This window comes from Lepisosteus oculatus, chromosome 7 (genome assembly GCF_040954835.1).
Source record: "Lepisosteus oculatus isolate fLepOcu1 chromosome 7, fLepOcu1.hap2, whole genome shotgun sequence".
In the NCBI taxonomy this organism is placed as follows: domain Eukaryota; kingdom Metazoa; phylum Chordata; class Actinopteri; order Semionotiformes; family Lepisosteidae; genus Lepisosteus; species Lepisosteus oculatus.
The window spans coordinates 33,797,692-33,817,206 of NC_090702.1; the positions used below are offsets into that span (position 1 = coordinate 33,797,692).

General features: G+C 39.1%; 2 protein-coding genes across 7 annotated transcripts in view; one reads left to right on the plus strand and one right to left on the minus strand.

The window, feature by feature from the left end:
- The first annotated feature begins 77 nt into the window (after nucleotides 1-77).
- The window catches only part of napepld (N-acyl phosphatidylethanolamine phospholipase D), a 24,117-nt gene continuing 4,679 nt past the window's right edge, over nucleotides 78-19,515 (plus strand). The window contains exons 1-4 of one of the 6 annotated variants that reach the window (XM_015352562.2): nucleotides 78-473; nucleotides 9,370-9,694; nucleotides 11,428-12,074; nucleotides 13,001-13,115. In XM_015352562.2, coding sequence (XP_015208048.2) covers nucleotides 9,392-9,694; nucleotides 11,428-12,074; nucleotides 13,001-13,115 — 1,065 coding nt within the window. In that variant the 5' untranslated portion in view covers nucleotides 78-473; nucleotides 9,370-9,391. The other 5 variants (XM_015352560.2, XM_015352563.2, XM_015352564.2 and 2 more) reach the window with 5 other exon arrangements.
- The window catches only part of armc10 (armadillo repeat containing 10), a 20,618-nt gene continuing 15,565 nt past the window's right edge, over nucleotides 14,463-19,515 (minus strand). Inside the window, exons 6-7 of the transcript XR_001479002.2 lie at nucleotides 16,540-16,658; nucleotides 14,463-14,625 (exon numbers count right to left, since the gene is read on the minus strand). The gene's annotated coding sequence lies outside the window, so the exon portion shown is untranslated. The remainder of the gene's footprint in view (nucleotides 14,626-16,539; nucleotides 16,659-19,515) is intronic.

Below are 19,515 nucleotides of genomic sequence, written 5' to 3' on the forward strand. Positions count from 1 at the left end.
TGCGCAGATTCTGTGCAGATGGGGTTCTCCGGGTTGCAGTCCGTGACGTTAAACTGGTCCGCTTGCACCAATGTACAGGGATTTTGCAGAGTATAGTTCCGAACATTTGGAGCAATGAAATGACGCAAGAGTTGATGTTTATCTGTGGAGTAATTTATTAATGTTGTCTTAAACCAATACACCGCAAATGACAACACTGATGTCGCTCTCGAGCAAAACTAAAGCAAATGCCTTCGACAGTTCTTGCTGTTTTGTGCAGAATAAGGTTATGCAAAAATGTTTTTTTTTTTCCATGTAGCTGCGAGACATTACAAAGCGCAGGAAACTGTGTGACAAGAGCACAACCTATCAGCTGACGTTAGCGGCAGCATCACGCACCGGGCTATGAAAGTGCTAACCGACTTACTTGCTTCTAGCAGTTTATTTCGTTCGAAAATACACATTTAAATGAATGCCGATTTACAAATGTAAAGGTAAGGTAACATTTTAGAGAATGTGAAACTGCAGATGCATTAGTTGAAGGTGTTAATAGTTTAGAAATACGCATTATTATATTGGCTTCTTTTTTAACATTTTAATTAATACAGTGGGGGCATACCTTTAAGGTACTCAGATCAGATAAAGTGCTTCAATACAGACCCTACCAAAATGGCCACTTACACGCTTCACCAAATATTGCACAACCTTTGATGTGTGTCAAAAAAGCGAGGAAGTGTTTCACGAAATGTTCCGTTCAGTACGTTACGTTTTTATTTCTGCTCCTTTCGGCCGGCTTTTTTCTGTTCCTAGTTTTGGCTCTCTGGCCCAAGCCCATTTGAATAACTCTCTGATGGAGACAGTGCAATGGTTGGACATGGTGTGTTGATATGGAGTTTATTCAAAATGAAGTTTGAGCCGTCGAGGCTTCCATCTTCACTCGGGCGCCGCGAATTCACCCAAGTCCTCGGCTGCTGTCAGAGTCAGAAATCCAGGTGTCTGCACCGCTGCCACTCTGTCCAGAAAAGTAAAGTGAAAGAGGAGACCCGGGAAAGGTGAATATGTGCTTTAAGCAACTCGCACCAGTTTTATGAAATGTAGCCCTTTGCTGTCTTCAACGTATTTTGTTGCAGTAGCAAACCACCGAATGGTGAGTGAAAACATTATTCATCACATTACCCCGGTGCCTAGTATACAGGCAGAATGAATCACTTTGACAGAACTTAGCTATCAAACACCTATTCCGGGAAATGCCGTTTATTTAATATGATTTCGGGATATAGTGTTTACCGAAGTATTGTTTTAGGAACTTTTGAAAATGCCACAAAAAAAAACATTTTTTTAAACAAAGTTAGCGTAAAGCTTAGATTGCACATTCAAGCAGACCCATTTAATTTTTGGAAGAGGGTTCGATATAAGCTTTAGCAGCATCCACGAAGCCCGTTTCACTATACTGTGTATCAAATCATAAAAAGACTGCAGGTTTATCGTGAGAACTGAAAAGTACAGTGAACATGATGTATGCTGTGTATTATATAGAGAGGTTATTTTCCCTATGTGGCATTTTCGTTAGTCCCCTGCATTCCAGTTGACAATACAATCAGATGTATAGCAAATATCTGAATGTATTGTATGAATAGTTTTTAACTTTAATAACTTTACTTCATACTTTAAAAGCATGAAACAATGTGTGATACAAGGACATCATTTTACTTCTCTTAATAGTTACTTAGTAGTTATTAGGCAAGTATTATTAAGTAGTGAGGAAACTGTAGCTGGACAAGTTTTAACATATGGAATTCACGTCTTGTCTTGTCTTGTTAGCTTGCAAAACCTTTACTTTTCAGCGATGGGATGGGAGGTTTCTGTTTTGGAAGACAATCAAGTTGCATAAGCACTATTTTTGAAAGAGGATGCTTAGCAAAAACCCACTGAAGAACATGGTATTTATGTGTCTGCATTGAATTTAAAAAACGGCCTAGACTATTGGAAGGCAGAATTATTGCCTGTGATCAGTCCATTTCTACAGTACTGTATAATACCATATGTTAGAAATAAGTATTAACTTACTTTAAAAATGGTTATGCTATTTGGAATGGGACAGCTTTCATATTTAGAATTTGGATTATTAAGAATTTAGAAGTGAATAATCCCGAAAGTAAATTCTCATGAAGTGTGAGCCCAGCCCTTTTTTATGTTTTTTAAAAAAAAAGTTGAATAACAGGTTTGAAATAGCAAATTCATGTTCTGCTTTGACAATTTCCTGTCACTTTTAAGGTGATGTTGTATAAATGAAGATTTAATAATGTGCTATTAATCACCAAATTATTATACATTGAGAATGCTACTAAAGCATCCATATATATTAAGTAGTGATGAGCTTAGGTTAATAATAAAAGTCCTTCCATTTATATAGTGTATCTCAGAGTGCTTTATGTATAGGAAGCACCTGTTTGCCCAAAGTGTTATGGCAGTATTGGACAAGCTTCCCAGCCAGGTTGTTGAAGCTGATACCCTGGGTTCTTTCAGGAAGTAAGAGCATCAGAAAGGTTGCAAACACGACTTGGCCATTGGGCTCTTCTTGCTCGTATGGTAGTTAGTAGTTCATTGACCCCCGGATCTCATCCAGCTGTTTCTTGAAAGAATCCAGGGTATTGGCTTCAACAAAATGGCAGAGTCTTTTGTTCCACACTCCCAAATACTTAGAAATACCAAAGGCAAGTAGTGAAGGATTACAGTTTTCAAAAAGTAAAAAAAAAAGGCAAGTTATACTTTTAATTCCATCAATGACTGCACAAACGAGAACAAAAAATAAAAATGCCAGAAGACATTTACAGTTTTCAAATTTATGTCAAGATAAATGCTTTTAAAAAGTTACAACAAGTACATTTTCACTTCAGAATTATCTGCCGATACTTTCTTTTGACATTTTTATTTTTTGTTCTCGTTTGTGCAACCATTGATAGAAATAAGTATAGCTTGCCTTTTTTTTACTTTTTATAATTAAAAACGGTTTTTGAATGTTGTAACTCTTAAATGAATGTTTTGATGTGAGAAAATCTACAAAATGGGACTACAGTCCTGGTCCTGGAGATTACCAATTCACTAGGTCTTATAAATCAGCCTACCTTACCTGTAAACATGTAAATTATTGTTCAATGAAGAAAGTCAAGGACTCATAAGAAAGCTCTATTCCTTGATGGCCAACAGCTTCTGTTTCCAAAAATATCTGTATTACTTAATTAAAAAAACAACAACATGCAACTAAGCCATGGTCCCAGATGAACTTCTAGATTTGATCACATATTGACCATATAGGTCTGTGTCTTTAGAAACTGAGGTTATCTATGAAGCCTGCTGTACGGGAGACCCCCATGAGCAGGGTTGGAGTGAAAAACAATTCACAAAGAGTTGTCCATTCAACCCATTTATCTCGTTAAGTTCACCATTATCAGCCTTGACAACATGGCTGGCTAGCTTGTTCCGGACACCTGTTATTTGTTCCACCAGGTTAATTTGTTTCTCTCCGCCCCTGCGTACCGTACAATATGTCTGTCTGAACCTACAACCTGCTTATCTGGTGGCAGTGGGGAACCTTTTAATTGTAAAAGTGCATATTTGGTCTTTTTTAAATATGACTGTTGTTTCCTTCTTAAAATGTGGAGAACGTTTATGTCAGATTTCGTGGTACATCTACACCAATGGTCTTTTAAAACTTTTGCGTTCGCGGTATTTAAAGGAACTTAAGATAACGGCGTATGTGTCGTTGTTTTGAACTGAAATACTTTTATGATCTCATGATAAACAATTTCTCAACATTGCAGTTTATTTGTAGTTAATGGGTAAATATTTAGTGAATTAAGTAAGAAGTGTGATTATTTTGTATTGGTGCGGGAAAGAAAATATGTAGACTTATCTTTTGAAATGATAATAAAATTTGAATACAAGGCCTTATTAGGTCTAGTCACATGGCTCAGTTCCTGGTGAACAACGTCAGAGGATCGCTCGTTACTTTGTTATAGTCTACTGAGAGGCTACAGCAGTAAATGACGGAGCAGGAGAGAATTGAAACGTACGGATTTTAATGCAGATGTGCAGATAAAACCGGATTTAGAACTTGTGGACAGGCTGGTGTGTACGCCTTTTAGTGAGGAACTGAGGTACGGTGTATATTCTTAACTGTATGTCTGGTGTTGAAATTCCGTATTAGCTTTAGGTCTGTTTTTACAGATCACAGTGAAAAGTTGTTTTCTCCCCGATTCATGCAGAAAGAAACTGGGGTACAAATATTATTTTAAATAATGCTATTTTCTAACTGTTTTTCAATTTTCACTCCGTGTTTCGTGTGCAGCAGCGAGTCCAATAAGACGCAATTGCGCGTAGTTCTGACCGGTACTGGCACTGTTGGGCTTCTTTGCAGGTTAATAGTTTTTCCTATGTAGCCTTATAATTTTGGTTTTGACAACATTAGTTTTTTCAGACTTGTGTTTTTCATTCAGTCGTGTGTCTGCAACTGCAGTGCCTTTCATTTTTAGCTCGCAAAACGAGATCTATTTATGTTGCAAAAGAAAATGTGGTTGCGTTGTTTTTGGTTTTTCAGTGAATGTTCTAACTGCACTGCTGTGCAATAGAGAATAAAATGAAAGGAAACCAACACAATGTCGCATTTGAAAGTACCGTGTCAAATCCCTTAATAAACGCCGTTTTTTGCACTCTGGTGCGGATAATCTATTATATAATCTAGAATAAAGCACTTTTAGTAATTCGACTAGTAACGAGATTATGTATGTAATGTTGGATTTTTGCAATACTAAGTCGTCTAGTGATATTACAAAGCTCCAGGGCTTGATAACTTATAATTTACTAATTTTGGGCATATTTCAGTAATATTGTAAAAAAAATGCGCTAAGATCCTGTCTGCTCTGCGTTTAAATGTATTTTTTATTAAATCGCATCTTAAACCTGAGACTTCACCTCATTGTATATTTCCTTTTATTGCAACAAATCGTTAATCAAGTCAGGCGCTTACACTGTGAGTATTGTTTCGGGCAAATGTCACATGTAAAATTTAATGTGAATTAAGATCGTAAATTAGGGGATCTCAACTATACATCTCTGAGCGAAGTTTAATTTTGAAATTTGTAAGTCACCACTTTTCCTGATTTATTTTGAAGTGTCCACATAGGTGTCACCTAACGTAACAAATAACTTTTTTGTTGGCAGGAATAAATTTGGTGTCTTAATTTATTTCATGGTAGCTCGACTGCTCTGTGCATTGTGAGTACAAAATACTGTACACTCCAGGGATCACGCTAGTTACAACAGTGTTAATGTGGCATTCTTTTTAGATGGTATCTGAAATTGTTGAGGTCAAGATAGTTTGTTTTAGAAGAATTCCAAGGAAGAACCATTACCACCTATTCCTGCTGGGAATTTTTCACATGTAGAGCATCACTGTGCATCTCTAGTTGCTCTGTGTTTGTTTTGCCATGTCGAATCCTTCCTTTCTAAGTCACACAAGGACAAAAGGAAGGTTTTAAATGAGAAGAGGTCCTTCAGCCATTTTGCAGTTAGAAACTTTTTGATCCATGGGTCTGATTCAGCTGTGACTTGAAGGACACCAGGGTATTGGCTTCAACAACATGGCTCAGTAGCTTGTTCCATACTTCTACATCCCTTTGGGTACGGAACTGCTGCCTCCTGTTCCCTGCTTTAAATGCACATGAACAGGCCAGTATGAATCTAGAAGGCAAACCTTCAATATCACAGGGGGGAAAAATATTTAATTGCAAATCTTGATGAGAAATTCGTCAGGAAATCTACTGTTCTTTGAATATCTCAGATTTGTTTTGAAGGGGAGACAGTCATTTGTATAATCATCCAGGAGATAAACGCCCAGGCAACAGTTCCGTTGCACATAATGGCTCTGTTGTATTCCTATCTTGCTGACCAGGCAATCTACCTGATGTGCTGTGAAATTTATTCAAAACCTTTACTCTTAAGCTTTCTGGTTCCTTCTCCACATAACTCATTCATATCCCAAAGAGCAGATCCCAGCTCCTTTTTTTGGAAGGACATTTTAAACTAAAGCTCCCTTTCCTGAATATAATCCACCACTTCTCATCGTCTTTTTGTGTTGTGAATGCTGTTACCTGGTCAGAGGTGCTCCACTGAAGCTGTGAGTTTGGTTCCATGGCTGCTGTGTGGGTTTGTATATTGTCATAGCAACAGTGAGCACATTTATGGCATTGCTTTTTCAAACCTAGTTCCTCTGGAAAAGATCTACTCTCCTTGGCAAACAGAAACGGTACATTAATGCTTCTGATATTGCTGATATGTTTCTTGCAAGGTATTGAATTTTATTCCTTAAAACGTAGAATTCTCTGGAGCACTGTCAGTCAATTGAGTTGTCTTAAAACATTAAACTGAGGTGAAATGTTATGTTTGTTGTAGTTTAATGTTCTTTTCCTCATAGCACTGTAGTGCATTATCTCCTGTACTCAAGACGTAATTGTGCAACTGAAATAGGCAGTTTGACAGAGTTTGTTTTCCTGAGGCAAGTCAGGAAATGCCTTACAGCTTCTGCCTAACTGTGCAAAACAGCATTAAAGTAGAAGGACACAAAAGGGACAATACCAATGGAATACAGTGAGTTTATGTTGCTATATGTGTCCATAATAAAGTTAAAATTTGTAGCTGCTATTGACTATCATTAGTTTATTTTGAAAGAGATGGCATTTTAATTTATTTTGATAGACAGTAATTCAGTGACTATTATTTAATGCTTTCCACAATGCAAGGTGTAACTCAAAAGAGCACCTACAGTACAAAATGTGTGCAATACGTGTATACAGTACATCAACATAAGATGCTATCAAGCTAAACATGCTACTTATTGATCACTAATGCAAGAATAACTGTTTTGAATACACAAAATGTGATCTTGTCTGTGCTGTAATTTATAGAATATTCTTGTCTTCAATCCTTATAGTACAGTTTTCACACAGCACCCAAATTTGATATTTTTGTAGATGTATCAGAAATAACATCAGGCAGTCCCAAGAGATCTGGTGAAAAACTGGGTAATGGTTATCTTGATCCTATGGTTGTGTTTCTTAACCATTTATTTAAGAATAATGCATAATGCAAAGGCCCCAGAAATATTTAATAATTAAAATGATAGTTCTGAGAAAACTAAATGAACTTTGAGGCTTCTAAGTGCCTCTGCAGTCAAATATATTTTCTTTATAATCCAGATGTCATGAATTTGACTGCTGGACTGTGTCAACTGAGATTCAGTGGTTTGATTGCCTTTGGCTGTGTGGAGTAGGTCTGAGGTTATGCAGCCAGGGAGTTTTGAGCTCCTTGTGAAATAGCTACCCTTGGACAGGACGTCCCAGCTGGGCAGCTGAGGACCTCAGGTGACCTAAATGAGAGACACAGCTCTCTTGCAGTTGGCCTTGATCCTTCTGTGCATCACAGTGGAGCTTGTAAAATGTCTATACCCTGACCCTTGCAACATGTCGAAAGATGGACAGGATGGGGGTCATTACTGTGAGCCCAGATGTGGGCTAACAATTCTAAAATTGGTGGGTATATGTAAAATATTTGCAGATTTGTATCCAATGTAGAAATAATGTTTATGATGTTCCACATACAGTAGCTGCCATGGTAATAAACTATTCCACAACAAGGTGTTTACAGTGACACTTAGAAGTCTGTGTTTTTGCAATATGATACGCTGTCAGTCTAGGCTGTTTTCAGCTGGTCAGCTTTATCATGCAAATTTCATGATACGCATTCCATTTGTTCCGGGTAGTTTCTTTGTTGGTCACAAATTAAACTTCATGCTTGTGAAAATAAAATAACGTTGGTATACTGTATGCCTGCCATTGGCCTAATTTTCGGCTAAATAATTTCCTTGTGACTAGCATAGAGACCTTCATTGTAACAGTGATGGTATACCCCGCTCAAAGTGTCGGGTTTGCTCACAAACACTTTAGTCAGAAAATAATGCAAAGCAATGCCAGTGTTTTCTTTTTCTCCTTCTAACAGCTGACTAATGCACATTATGTCTAATCATGCCATTGTGTTTAGAAACCTTTGTGGATTGATTTGGCTGAATGTTGTTCAAACCTATTCAGGATTTGAGGGGGCTGCAGAAGGTTGAATTCTTCACGTTTTTGCACAGTTAAAGCAAAACATCTGACAAGACAAACAAGACCATGACTGTTGAGGTTTGGGTTTTTCAGGGTCAAAGAAATGGAGATGAACTAGTAATCTCAGATATTTAAATCTTTACGATCAAGCTATTTTTTAATTAAAATGTTTTTTTGTATTGACTTGTGAAGACCTGCATTGCTTTGCTGGCTCTTTATACATATTTTCTAAAGGTCCCAATGGGACTTTTTAAAAAATGTGCATTTACTGTTCAGCCAACAGCAGCCTTCAGCTTCTACACTGGACGGTGGAGTTTTTCAGTACTTTGTGTCAGAAAGTTACGTATGAATGTGAAGACTCAGCAAGCCCTATAGCTACTACTTCATTTTTTCTCAACCATAATTAACAACTATTATGATTTGAAGGCTGTGGCTAAAGTCATTAAATTGTTTCCGTGACATACATAGATCCTTTTGAATGCCAAAAGGTCTGTTCATGAGTTGCAGTGTCCTTTGTGAGTCGAGCACCTGAATATTATAAGGCTTGGCTCCTCCACCTTGATTGAAAGATGAATATGATGGCAGTTGGAAACATTTAGTTAAACAAAACAAGGGAGTTGCTGGCAAAGGACAAATAACTTTTTCACACATCAAAGAATTTGGCAGCACGAGTCTGATATTTTCTTAGCGATTGGATGTTTTTATGTTCTGAGTTCATTACAGTAACTGTGTACTAAAACAAAAGCTACTGCTGATTAGAAAAGGTGTATATCTCATTGTCCCTTTTGTTTTCTGCAGATGTATACAATTAAAAACACGTTACTATACAATGGTAATGAATTCCACAGTTCATCTGTGTGTGATACCTAGCAAGACACGAACTTGGGCATCTTTGGATGTTGATACTTTTGATTCCACTGGTTTGCATTGAGAAGAGATGGATCTGCATTGGCCTCTATCTAGGGGGCTTTCAGATCTTCCCGATCTCACGTGGTTGTCAGTAAACGAAACTCAGTATTGAATATCACTTGCTCCCTTCAGAGTATATAATGCTGAGTTGCAGGGGTAGTAAAATAAATCTTGGCAAAGTGTTCTTGTGACCTTTGTTGTATTTATTTAATGAAAGCCTGCTCTTGTGAAATGAGCCACGGAGCTTAACTATCAAGTCGTTTGGAAAGGGTTGTGGTTTCTACGTGCCTCGCTCAGGGCTGCCGTGCTGTGTCGCCGTGCGCAGGTCCGCCGCGCCCCGCGAGCCCATGGGCGAGAAGGCCGAAGAAGAGCGCCGCCTGGTGGGTGGGGGAGGCCTGCGGGCGGCCGGAGAGGACGCGGACCCGCCCGCTGCGTCCCAGCGGGGCTCCAGGAAGAGCAGCGGCTCGCGCTCCTCCCGCAAGAGCTTCCGCCTGGACTACCGGCTGGAGGAGGACGTCACCAAGTCCAGGCGGGACAAGCACGGCCGGTTCGTCAACCCTTGGCCCACCTGGAACTTCCCCAGCTACTCCACCATCTTCAGATTCGTTGTACTGGAGAAGAACCACAGCAACATCCCCAGCTCTAAAGAGGTGACGTTGCGGTTTATTTTTATTTACAAGACACATTCAAGCTTTATCTTTCATTGAAGTTTGTTTCATCCTTCTTCCCGTGGCTGTTAAGTGAAATCATACACCCATTTTATGAATTTTATAGATTTATTTTCATAAATTATGTTTTAATATTGTCATTTTGTACTGCAACGCATTGGGGGATTTGAATTTGCTCTTAAGCTGTACAGTAGCAATGCGATACAACCTAGAGCCTATATCCTGTTCTGTTTTATAAATAAAGCATGATGTCCCTTTTCCTAAGAGGGGAAAAACATATATACACACATCCATTTTCCAATCGCTTCTTCAGTTCAGGGTCATTCAGGGGCTGTAGTCTATCCCAGCAAGCAATGGGTGCAAGGCTGGGTACACCCTGGACAGGACGCCAGTCTATCTCAGGGCAGACACATGGATAAAAACACAGACACACACAGCTGGCACCTAGAAGCCAGTTAACCTATAGAATTTACCAATTTAAGTAAGTTTACTAAATATAAAATTGGTGCTTCCTTTACTTATAGACTGTGTTTATGTCATTTTCTCAATCTAATAGTTATACATTATTCTCTGCTGGATAGATATTATCTTTATTTCGGGTATCTTATACAAATGTCGGTTTAGTGACCTTCATCTTATCTGCATTGAACAATTTACTCAGTATGCCGGAGATTACATTATTATACCTTGAGTACTTTAGCTTCTTTCTTTACCACAAATATTGTCAAAACTGTGCTCTCTCAAGAAACATCCTTGCATGCCATAAGGTATTTCTCCTGAAGCACAATGACTATCCGAATGACTAGGTATGTGATGATTAAACCAATTGTAGGTTCATTTGCCAAAGGGCTTCTTTCACTGTTCTTTTCAGGCATAGTTGGAATGGAACAGGGTGTGTCTTTCCTTTAGAAGTAAAAGTTTTAGTTAAGACGAGTGAGTATTATTTATATATATTTTAGTTTTCTTTGGTCTACCTTAGTATACAGTACCTTTAAATTGGCAACTGTATACTTTATCATAATTCTATGTTTTTGAAAAGTATTTTTGTTGCAATTTATACCAACAAAAATACCTGATGCTTAATTTACATATTCTGAAACAAACAAACATATATATATATGTATTATTAGATCAATGTTTAAGAGGAGATAATTCCATTGTGATTAACTGATTTAAAATAATCGTGGATGCACATAAATATCGGAACTATTTTTTACTTCCTCTGTTATTCTGTTGCGTCTTTGAAGCCGTATGAATTTTTTCATTTGGGATTAATTTCCCTTACAGAACATCTATGTGGGAGTTATGTCAAGAGCTGGATAATCTGTAAAATACTATTACAAAATGGGGGTTATGAAAATGGTAAATAACAGTAGGGTACATAGCATTAGTGACAGGCAATACGTGGTGTTTTCAGAATAGGGCACCATTTCCAGATGGGAACCATTTTAGAAAGCTTTGTTGTCAAACTAATACAAATATTTAGATTTCGTATAAATCTGGTAAGATAATAGACCAAGGGAGATGGTAAACTATATCCAGTTAAGGATAAGCATCCCAGGGGAAGAAATCATCCACCTTCTTCTCGGGTGTTTCTGTAGAGAAATAATCTTTGACGTATAAAGGTTAATACTCTTACTGCATAAATCCCAGCATACTCTTACTCCATAAATGAAGTTCTTCTAGATCTGTGCGTCTGTGGCTCTCGTCTGCAGGTCCTGGACAAGGAGTTGCCCGTGCTGGAACCCTACTTCATCCGCAGCCCAGAGCTGGCTGGCAGGACGGGTTCGGGGCTGAGGGTCACCTGGCTGGGCCACGCCACCGTGCTGGTAGAGATGGACGGCTTGATCCTTCTGACGGACCCCATGTTCAGTCAGAGGGCCTCCCCCCTGCAGATCCTGGGGCCGAAGCGTTTCCGGGGCCCCCCCTGCAGCGTGGCCCAGCTGCCCAAGATCGACGCCGTGCTCATCAGCCACACGCACTACGACCACCTGGACGCAGGCTCGGTGGCCAGCCTGAACGAACGCTTTGGCAGCGAGCTGCGCTGGTTCGTCCCCCTGGGGCTCCTGGACTGGATGCAGAAGTGCGGCTGCGAGAACGTGATCGAGCTGGACTGGTGGGAGGAGAACTGCGTGCCGGGCCACGACGAGGTCACGTTTGTGTGCACCCCCTCGCAGCACTGGTGCAAGCGCACGCCCATGGATGATAACAAGGCGCTCTGGGGCAGCTGGTCTGTCCTGGGGCCCTGTAGCCGCTTCTTCTTCGCTGGCGACACTGGCTACTGCACGGTTTTTGAGGAGATCGGGAAACGCTTTGGCCCCTTTGACCTGGCAGCTATTCCCATCGGAGCATACTTGCCAAGGTATGGCACCACGAAGGAGGCCGAGCTGTGATCTGTGAATAGCCTAATCAGAACCTGGCCGGGTGGGCATGCGTCCCATCAAGCCCAGTTTTTGAACTACAGACAAGGAAGCCAAGAGTGTACAGTACATGTTGGAGTGTCCTTGTCCCGTAGCAAAGAGGATTATAACTTTATTGGAAAGCTCAATTAAACCAACTTGGTAGCTTTAGTGGTACTTTTGAAATTGTTTTCAGTAACGCATTAATCACTACCTCATGATTTGTTTTTCTCACCAAGCAGTTTGATACAAAGCCGCTTCAAACATACTCATGCTGGTTTCTTGATGATTCTTGTATTAATTTTTTAAGCCATAATACTGAAAATAGCAAATCACCTGTAATGGCTACATGGACACACAGTTTTCACTGTATTTAGCATAACTGCACTACATGTATATATTACATACACCATGGACACATAGCAGCTCTACTCATATTGAGTTATATTCAATTTAAAAAAATGTAACCTCAATTTTGTGATTTTTGTGAGCTCGCAGAAAAAGACATTTCATTGCCAGCAACTACTGCTGCACGCCGTATTGTTGTGCATTTGACAAATAAACTTTGATTTGATTTGAAAGAGTGGCAGGATATCTGCTGCATTGGCTATACTATAGAGAGTGGGAGAAAGAAGGTGTGGAGTTAAGTGCTTGGTCCCTGTGTTTGAATACAGCTGAGCTCTGTGGTATGAGGTGCAGTACACAAGCCAAGGGCCTTGCAAACATGGTGATAAAACTGTAGTCATTAACTTTGTCCTGCGGGGAGCAAAGTCCTCCCAGGAATTAACTACCAGCTTGTCTTTTGAATCTGGGTGTGGTGCTGCTAGCTCTTGGACAGTGGCAGTTACCTTTGTGTCTGATCATTGTGTTTATTGCCATTTGCCTCCAGAGACATGATGAGATCCCAGCATGTGGATCCAGAGGAGGCGGTGCGGATTCACATAGATGTTCAGGCCAAGCAGTCTGTCGGAATCCACTGGGGGACATTTGCTTTAGCTTATGAGGTAAGCGTGCCGTGCTAACGCTGACAGTAGTAGCCTTTCTTTTTTCATCTCTTCCAGGGATCGCTTTTATTAACATTCATTCATGTTCTGTGATACGGTATGTAAGGTCGAATAACCAGCATTTTGATATTTTTACAATATGGTGTAGGTGTGCTGCAGCAGTCCCTTTGTCAGTGAGTCTATTATAGGTGTACTTTCCCTGTCTGTGGTCAGCACATTCTAAGTGCTTTTAGTGGTGGCGTCTTCAAATACAGAGATATATAATATCCGATCAGCATTTAGATAAGGTGCAAGAAGCTCCTGGTATTTATTAGGTCTACTCAAATCTGCACAAGCCTGTCTTAGAGAAGAAAGTGGATAAGTGGATTCATGTTATGCCCGTGTTTTGTTTTTGGCAGCACATGCTGGAAGATAATATGCTATGTGTGCCAGATATATATTTTTTTCTCTTTGCTCTACTTATCTTTGTTGAAAGACAAGGATGTTTGATATCTTCAGGGGCTCACTTACATTACTGAAACCTTTACATAGAGAGTGCTTTGCTGTGTGCAAAGCGGTCAGAATAATGGAAACTGTTGAGCCTGAAAGAAGGATTTAACTGTACTGTATGCAAGTGTGTAACCCTAATTAATTATACTGTATATGAATACAAAAATCGTATTTTGAATATCTCTGAGACATTTCACAAATTGTCAGATAAGTTAGCTAAGCCAAGCTAAAGGCTACAGAAGTCTTTTTGGGTTTTGCATTTGAATGCAGTTTTTATGCAGTCAGTATGCTTCAGTACTTTAATAAATTACCCATTGATACTAACTATTTTATTTGGCTGCCAAATTGATCCACTTACATTGGCACCCATTTATTCAGCTGGGCTTTTTACTGGAAGAATTTGGGTGATGTTCTTTGGTCCTTGGATTTGAACCCACAACCAGTAACGAGTCCAGACCCAACACCTCTGCACCACACTGAGTATTGTGCTGCTGGGAAGAGTTACTAGAAGAACAAACATTATGAGACAAGGGTGGGGGTAGTACAGGTTTTGGATTGATTATTTGGCTTTTATGTGGAATCAAATGGTACAGTGATTGGAAAGAAACATCAGAAGTGCTATTGCTTCAGGAAACAGCTTCTGCACAGGACGCATTGGTTCAAAACTGCCAGTGGCTGGTTGAAATCTCTGCAGTTCAGAATTTGAAGTGCGCTGTAGGGGGAAGTCTGGTTTGTCTGTCTCTCTGGCCTACTGCTATTCTGTCAGTGCAGAATGGGGACTGAAGGTCATGTCTCATGCCAGTTGAGCTCACTTAGTGCCCCTTAGATAGTCAATACAGAGAGAAAAGAAAAATAGAATAATTTGTTTTAGTTTAATTGATTTAGGAACAAATGGACCCCTATTACCGCACATGATTGTAAGAAAGCATATACTGACTTTGTCAAATGCAAATGCACACTTCAGCTGCTGCTTTTTTAAATGTGATTTGTAATCAGTCTTCTGTATCCCCTGGGGTGAAATCTGTGAATGGAAACATAGTAGTCACAAATACAATCATGGCTGAGACTTGAAATCCCTTGGAGATATCTCCTAGGAATTAAAATATACAGTACTTTGTAAAGGTATTTAGACCATTCCTATGGTGTCCCAGTTTGTGAAGTTCTTTACAGCTCAATTAATTTAGGTTTTCCACAGTAAAACGTTTGAATACTTATACAATGATTCAGTTTCTCTTTCCTATTATCTATTTACTGCTTCCTTTTTACTTTGAATGTGTAGAATATGTTGTGTGTATAATAAATATTATTTTTTTATTTTATATACACTGTAGTGATAGCCATATCACTCTGCAACTCACAACTGGCAACCCACTGAAGCTAAGCAGGTGTGAGCCTAGTCAGTACCTGGATGAGAGACCTCCTGGGAAAAACTAAGGTTGCTGCTGGAAGAGGTGTTAGTGGGGCCAGCAGGGGGCACTCACCCTGCAGTCCATGTGGTTCCTAATGCCCCAGTATACTGACGGGGACACTATACTGTAAACGGGCGCCGTCCTTCAGATGAGATGTAAAACCGAGGTCCTGACTCTCTGTGGTCATTAAAAATCCCAGGGCTTCTCGAAAAGTCCTGGCCAAAATTCCCATTGGCTCTTGCCAATCATGGCCTCCTAATAATCCCCCTCTATGAATTGGCTTCATTACTCTGCTCTCCTCCCCTCCCGATAGCTGATGTGTGGTGAGCGTTCTGGCGCACTATGGCTGTCGTCGCATCATCCAGATGGATGCTGCACATTGGTGGTGGTGGAGGGGAGTCCCCACTACCTTTAAAGTGCTTTGAGTGGAGTATCCAGAAAAAGTGCTATATAAGTGTAAGCAATTATTATTAATTGCTACCTCAAAGAGACATGACTGCACGCTCTAAAGCAACAAAAATGCAAAACCTGTGCCAGGGTCTGAATATTTTGCAATGCACTGTGCACCACCTATCCCAGCTCCTCAACATGTTGAGTACATAATTAACTACACTACTTCATGTCTGTATTCTTTGAAAATTACTGGTTTAGTACATTGGAATAGTATTATGATCTCACAAGGACACGCTGTGAGTTTCTGGTCTCAAAACAAAAACCGTCAAGACTAGCTTCATGAACCTCCCCTCCCAACAGAAAGGCAAATATGAGGAAAATTCTGAAATAACCAGCATGTTTAATTTACGGAAAAATAATAATAGATCAAGTAATATGGTGACCATCAGCGCAAGAAACATACTGATGACCTCATCTTCATGGAAAGTCACACATGTTTAATGATCAATTTAAACAAATCAGTTTTTGCACTGATAGAAAGGTCCACAGGCAAAAGACAGGACTAGGTGCATTTAACTGAGGAGCAACTCTGAGGCTTGGTGGGAAGCTTTTGGGTTAGACAAACAGGTTAGAACTAAATTATCATTACCCTGCACTTTTAAACTTCAGTTGTTCCACTCCAGCCAGTGTTAAAATTATTTATACATTCTGTTATCAACTTCAGCCATAAGAGTAGTGTAGCCATCTAATTATCCGGCATAAAGTAAATATTTACTCTGACGACACAGTTAAAAATAACCGTTCAATAAAAAATGCCAAAAAGCTGTAGTGTTCTAAACTTTTGGCTCATCTTTATACTCATAAAGCATTTTTCTTTCATTTGTATGTAGCAACACTTTTTGTTTGCAGCTCAGTTTGCAAAGGAAGGGGTTTTGTCTGTTACAGTACATCCTGTAACCTTGTTTGATAAACATATAAACCTTAATCACATTACAAAGCTCTGCTTTTTTGAAATTACACAGCACTTCAGCCTGCTCTGAATCACATGTATCAGAGCATACATGCATGCTAGTTGCTCCGTAGATGTCCTCTGTAGTGTTTGCACTAAATAATGACAGCATACAACTACATACGTTCACTGCACACAGATCCAAGAGGAGGTTGTGGATCTGGTGTGAGCCTCCCTTCATGCAGAGATGAATGGCATGGATACAGCAGCATCCAGGCCTACTGGAATAGTCATGCCAGCCATCTGTAAGGATCAAAGCACTTGGAATGAATCGGGTGGAAGACAAGAGTCTCTGTCTTTAATGTTGCAGTGGCAGACATGCTTGTATTCAACTATTGACCATGTCTAACCTCTTTGTTTTTGTATTAAGTACTGTACATTAACAATATATTTTACAGAGTTCAGTATCCGTCAAAACACATTAGAAGCAATGAGCATTCTTCTCCTGTTTTGTAAGCGAGGCACTTAAAGACTTAAAAAGATAAATATTAAAACGAATTACTCGAAGACATTTTCCTTTGCTGTGCAAGTAAAAGAGTGTATATAGAAGTAGTTAAATCTGATTTAATTAGTCACAGGTTCATTATAATGACAGGAAAAAAAGTTTATTTTCATAATGTTTTCCATTCAGTTTAGGTCCTCTGACCTTAATTAATTTAGTTTGTCATGAGTTTTTAATTTTGTCGTAACAGGGAACAAATTGTGGGCAGTTAGGGTTAGGAATGTTGATGTAAACGATGTTTATGTGTAATCTTTCTCCTTTTGCTTTTTTTGCTTTGAAGTGTGTATCAAAAAGGTCCAAAATCATATATAATTGAAGCTTCTGGAGCTTGGTTCTAAAATGCGTATGTCCTAATGCTTTCTGTATACAGTGTAAAGGAACACCACATCAAGAGAAATCGGACACAGTCAACGTGACATACTTAATGTCTGTATTCCTAGGTGTGGTACTTGAGCTAACTACTAGAAAGTCCATTGCCTTTTTATTTCCAGGTTACAGACGGCTGTACTGTCATTGTAGTGATAGTGTCAAGGAAAAGTGACTTCTCAAAAAGAGCTCCATGTTTGGCATGGTATCCACAGCTCTTATTTTCTTGTGCGAGAATAAAATCTTCAGTTGCTTATACTGTATGTCTGAGTATCACACAAATGTGAGTGCTCTGTATGTTATTTAATGGCTACCAATGTGCACATCTGTATTTAAGTATTGTTTTTTTTTATTTTGAGGGGACACATTTATCCAAAGGTGACTTAAGATCAGTGAATGGTAAAATATTTTGATTGAAGTTCATAACCTTACATATTTACATGGTTTTTTGCAGTTTTATGCTGACTTAAGACTTTTTGGCCAAAGAATTGTTCAGTTTGAGCATGAACAAAATAGATTTATTACATTACCTCAAAATAGATTTATTACATTACCATTATTAAATACAAAAGGTGTCCAGTAATTGCCACCCGAGTGACAAAAGCAGTTCAATGTTTCCCCACACATTTAAGTTTTGATTAAAAGTATCCATTTAAAATGTATACATTTATAATTCAACAAGTAGGACATCACTGCAAAGGGATGAATATTTTTGCAAGACACTGTGAATGCACACCTACAGTAGGCTTGTTTATAACAGTTCGTAATGGGCAGTTGTCACCCAATTGTGAATTTTCAAAATGTTTTAAATTTGAATTACATTTATAAAGCCATAATTGCATGCACTCTGACATCTAAATAAGATATGGAGTAAGAGTTGTCAGTGGTTGCCAAGCAAATGATATTCATATAAAATGTATAAACACATTAATAAATATAGTACAAAAGCATTCACTTTGGAATTTTGTCTCATTTAAAAAAACTTAAAAAAAATTAACTGGCACATCTATGGTATGAAATATCTAACATAAAAAAACCCAAAACCTTTAAAATGTAGCCCTGTACGTTTATTGTACAGTGGCTATACAAATTAGTGCAAACTGAAAACAGGCTTTACAGTACCATCAACAGTGATGGTTGCTGGTTGTAAAAGTAAGAGATAACATGGGGATTGTTTAGAAATAATGTTTGTTTGCTGCTTCAGGTCATATTGGACATGAGGCATTCGGTGCAAGATTTACAACTACATTTGCAACTTTATATAATCATGGAGAATAAACAGCAGGCATGTTTATATGGCTACCTACTGTACATGAGGTCTTGAGCGCATGTAATTAGTATTGAAACTTGGAGAAAAAAAGGTTGCAATTATATGCATGTTTTTAGAATAACATTTTTGGATAAAATGCTGAAATGATTTTGGCATCATTTTGATTAATTTATCATAATTGACTGATATGCTTTAGTGACTTTGTTGTATCAGTGATAAATCACCTCATTAATAGGATTGCTGATTGAGCACAGGTGGTGAGGGGGTTTGAATGTGTTAATGTCAAGACTGGTATAAATGAAGAAAGCAAAATACAGAAAAGAAACATTCACAATGCCTTTGTGTCATCACTACAGTGGAGCAGCATCTTACATGGGCTTGCCAGCATTGGAGCCAAGATTATTTAGTGGTGAATCAAGGGTTTGTGCAGATGGATGTGAGCAAGCAAAGGAAAATTATAAGCTAATTGTTGTCTATAACAGACCATAGGACAGGAAGGTCCAGTGTGAAGGTCCGGACAGGAGTGTCTAGTCACTACAGAACTCCACTTGTAGAGGCTGACAGCGATCTGACTGCACAGTGTTGCCACGGTCAAAACTGAGCACCTTGCCTGTTGAGATATAACACAGGGAAGAACGATCTTGGCAGCATCAGCATGGAAATGGCAGAAGAAGCCATGGGAAGGTGAGAAGAGAAAAAAAGGAGTGTTGGTAAGGATCCTTGAGAAATACCAATGGAAAGAGGTCAAGGTACAGATAGAGTGTCACGCCATGGTACTGTATGTGTGAGGAGCCCTTAGAGATGGACGAGGAACCAGACAAGAGTTCAGTCTGAGACACCAAGTTCAGAAACGGCGAAAGAAACAGGTCAATTGGAAATAATTCAAAAGAAGCAAGGAAACAGGTCAATACGTCTGGTTGAGAGGGATCAAGAGTAGAGTTTCTGAGAATAGGAGTTATGCA